The sequence below is a fragment of the Pteropus vampyrus genome, unplaced genomic scaffold (genome assembly GCF_000151845.1).
Source record: "Pteropus vampyrus isolate Shadow unplaced genomic scaffold, Pvam_2.0 Scaffold5940, whole genome shotgun sequence".
Taxonomy (NCBI): Eukaryota; Metazoa; Chordata; class Mammalia; order Chiroptera; family Pteropodidae; genus Pteropus; species Pteropus vampyrus.
Genome location: NW_011894721.1, coordinates 3,979 through 5,691, shown reverse-complemented (window position 1 = coordinate 5,691; position 1,713 = coordinate 3,979). Strand labels below are relative to the sequence as shown.

Sequence of the window (1,713 nt, the reverse complement as noted above, 5' to 3'; positions counted from 1 at the left end):
GCGCCAGGCGGGAGGCGTCCTGGGCCCAGGAATGAAAAGAGGCTGAGAAAATAAGCTCCAGAGACTTCCATGTCACTGGTTTCTCCAAAGGGAGTACGGAGAGAGGCTTCGAGAAAAAGAAGGCATCCAAAAGGGCATGTTAAACTAAACGTTTATAAATTAAAGGGGGGAAAAATACAGCGAATAGAGGTTCCAAACTTCACAAATCTTTTTAAAGTTAATACTCTAGTTGAGTGCACAGTGCCCTTAAGGAGGCGAAAAGCGGCGAGGTTGACAAGGTCACCTGTCTTAGGGGCGGGGACAGGGACGGGAGAGTCCCGGGTCAGGACGCGCGAGTCGCGGACAGTGGACAGGAGGACAGGAGAGGAAAGGGCCCGGCGGCGGAGCGCGGACGACACCACGGGAAGTCAGGTCGGAGATATTCACATTGAGTACAAAAATAACCGTCATTTGAATACAAACAACTGAAAAGTGCTACAAGTTTTAACCTCCTTAAAAAAATAAAAAGAAATAAGGGAACATTTCTGCGAAGGGCTGCTCTCTTCTGGGTCGGGGGCTCCCAGGAGCTCCCCAGTTGGTTTCGGTCCTGGACCTCAGAGAGGAAAGATGGGGAGGGAGGGGTTGTCTGCCGTGCTCTCCGAGGCTCCCTTCCTTACATTCAGCACCCGGCAGGGGGTCCCCACCTGAGCTCTGACACCAGGGAGGGGTGGGACAGAGGGCCCGAAAACCAAACCCTTCACGGTTCAGATCAACCCCTGGCCTGGGGCTCCTTGGGGCTGCAGGGTTGCGCACCCCTCTATTACATACGCAATGTCCAAAAACAATAGATATGTCGATACACATAGATCGGTAGCATGGATACCATGAACTAGCGTGGCCTAGCGCACGAAGCTCCCAGCAGGCCTGATACTCTGGGGATTCAGGCTACGTGGTCTCCAGGAGTTCTCTCTGCTTCGGGGAAAAGCCGCCCCCGGGCAGACACAATCCCAATCCAACGCTGTGGTGATAATAAATAATGTCTAAGGGCTTCCAGGTAGGTGCGGGGTGGAGCAGAGCCCCTGGGCCATGGAAGAAGGCGCCCCCCTCCGGGCAGACTCAGTCCGGTTGTCAGGGCGCACGTCCTGGATAGCAGAGTCAGGGCTGGATTTCGTCCTCCGCTTGCCCCCTCGGCGGGGCGCCCCATTCCAGGGCACATCCCGCACAGCCAGCAGTGGCCGTGTGGAGCTGGGGCGCAGGGATCATTCAGTGCTTTGCCGCAGGCCGGCTCACTGGGTGCCCGTGGCGGCGGCGCAAGTGGAGAGGGCCCAGCCGGGGACGCAGTAGTAAGGGTAATAGTAGGAAGGCTGCAGCGGCAGCAGCGAGGGGGGCCGCAGCACCTCGCCGGGCAGGTACTGTCTCTGGTCATCGCGCACCAGCACCTTCACCGCCACCTTCTTGGCTGCGGGCGCAGAGGCCAGCAGATCAGCGGCCATCTGCCGGCGCTTGGTCTTGTAGCGACGGTTCTGGAACCAGATCTTCACCTGCGTCTCAGTGAGCTTAAGCGACGCGGCCAGGTCGGCGCGCTCGGGCCCCGACAGGTAGCGCTGGTGGTTGAAACGGCGCTCCAGCTCGAAGACCTGCGCGTGGGAGAAGGCCGCGCGCGAGCGCTTCTTGCGTGGCTTGGGCGCCACGGGCTCCTCCTCCTCCTCGGCGCCGGCCGCTGGCCCCACGCCC

The 1,713-nt window shown here is 59.5% G+C and overlaps 1 protein-coding gene across 1 annotated transcript; it reads right to left on the bottom strand.

Annotated features, from left to right (window-relative positions):
- Positions 1-1,240: 1,240 nt before the first annotated feature.
- LOC105310551 (homeobox protein Nkx-3.2) lies at positions 1,241-1,703 on the bottom strand (the record flags this gene model as incomplete). Its single annotated transcript, XM_011386716.1, has 1 exon — positions 1,241-1,703. A coding segment is annotated over one exon (438 nt), but the record flags the coding sequence as incomplete, so codon positions are not given.
- Between the last annotated feature and the right edge of the window lie 10 nt (positions 1,704-1,713).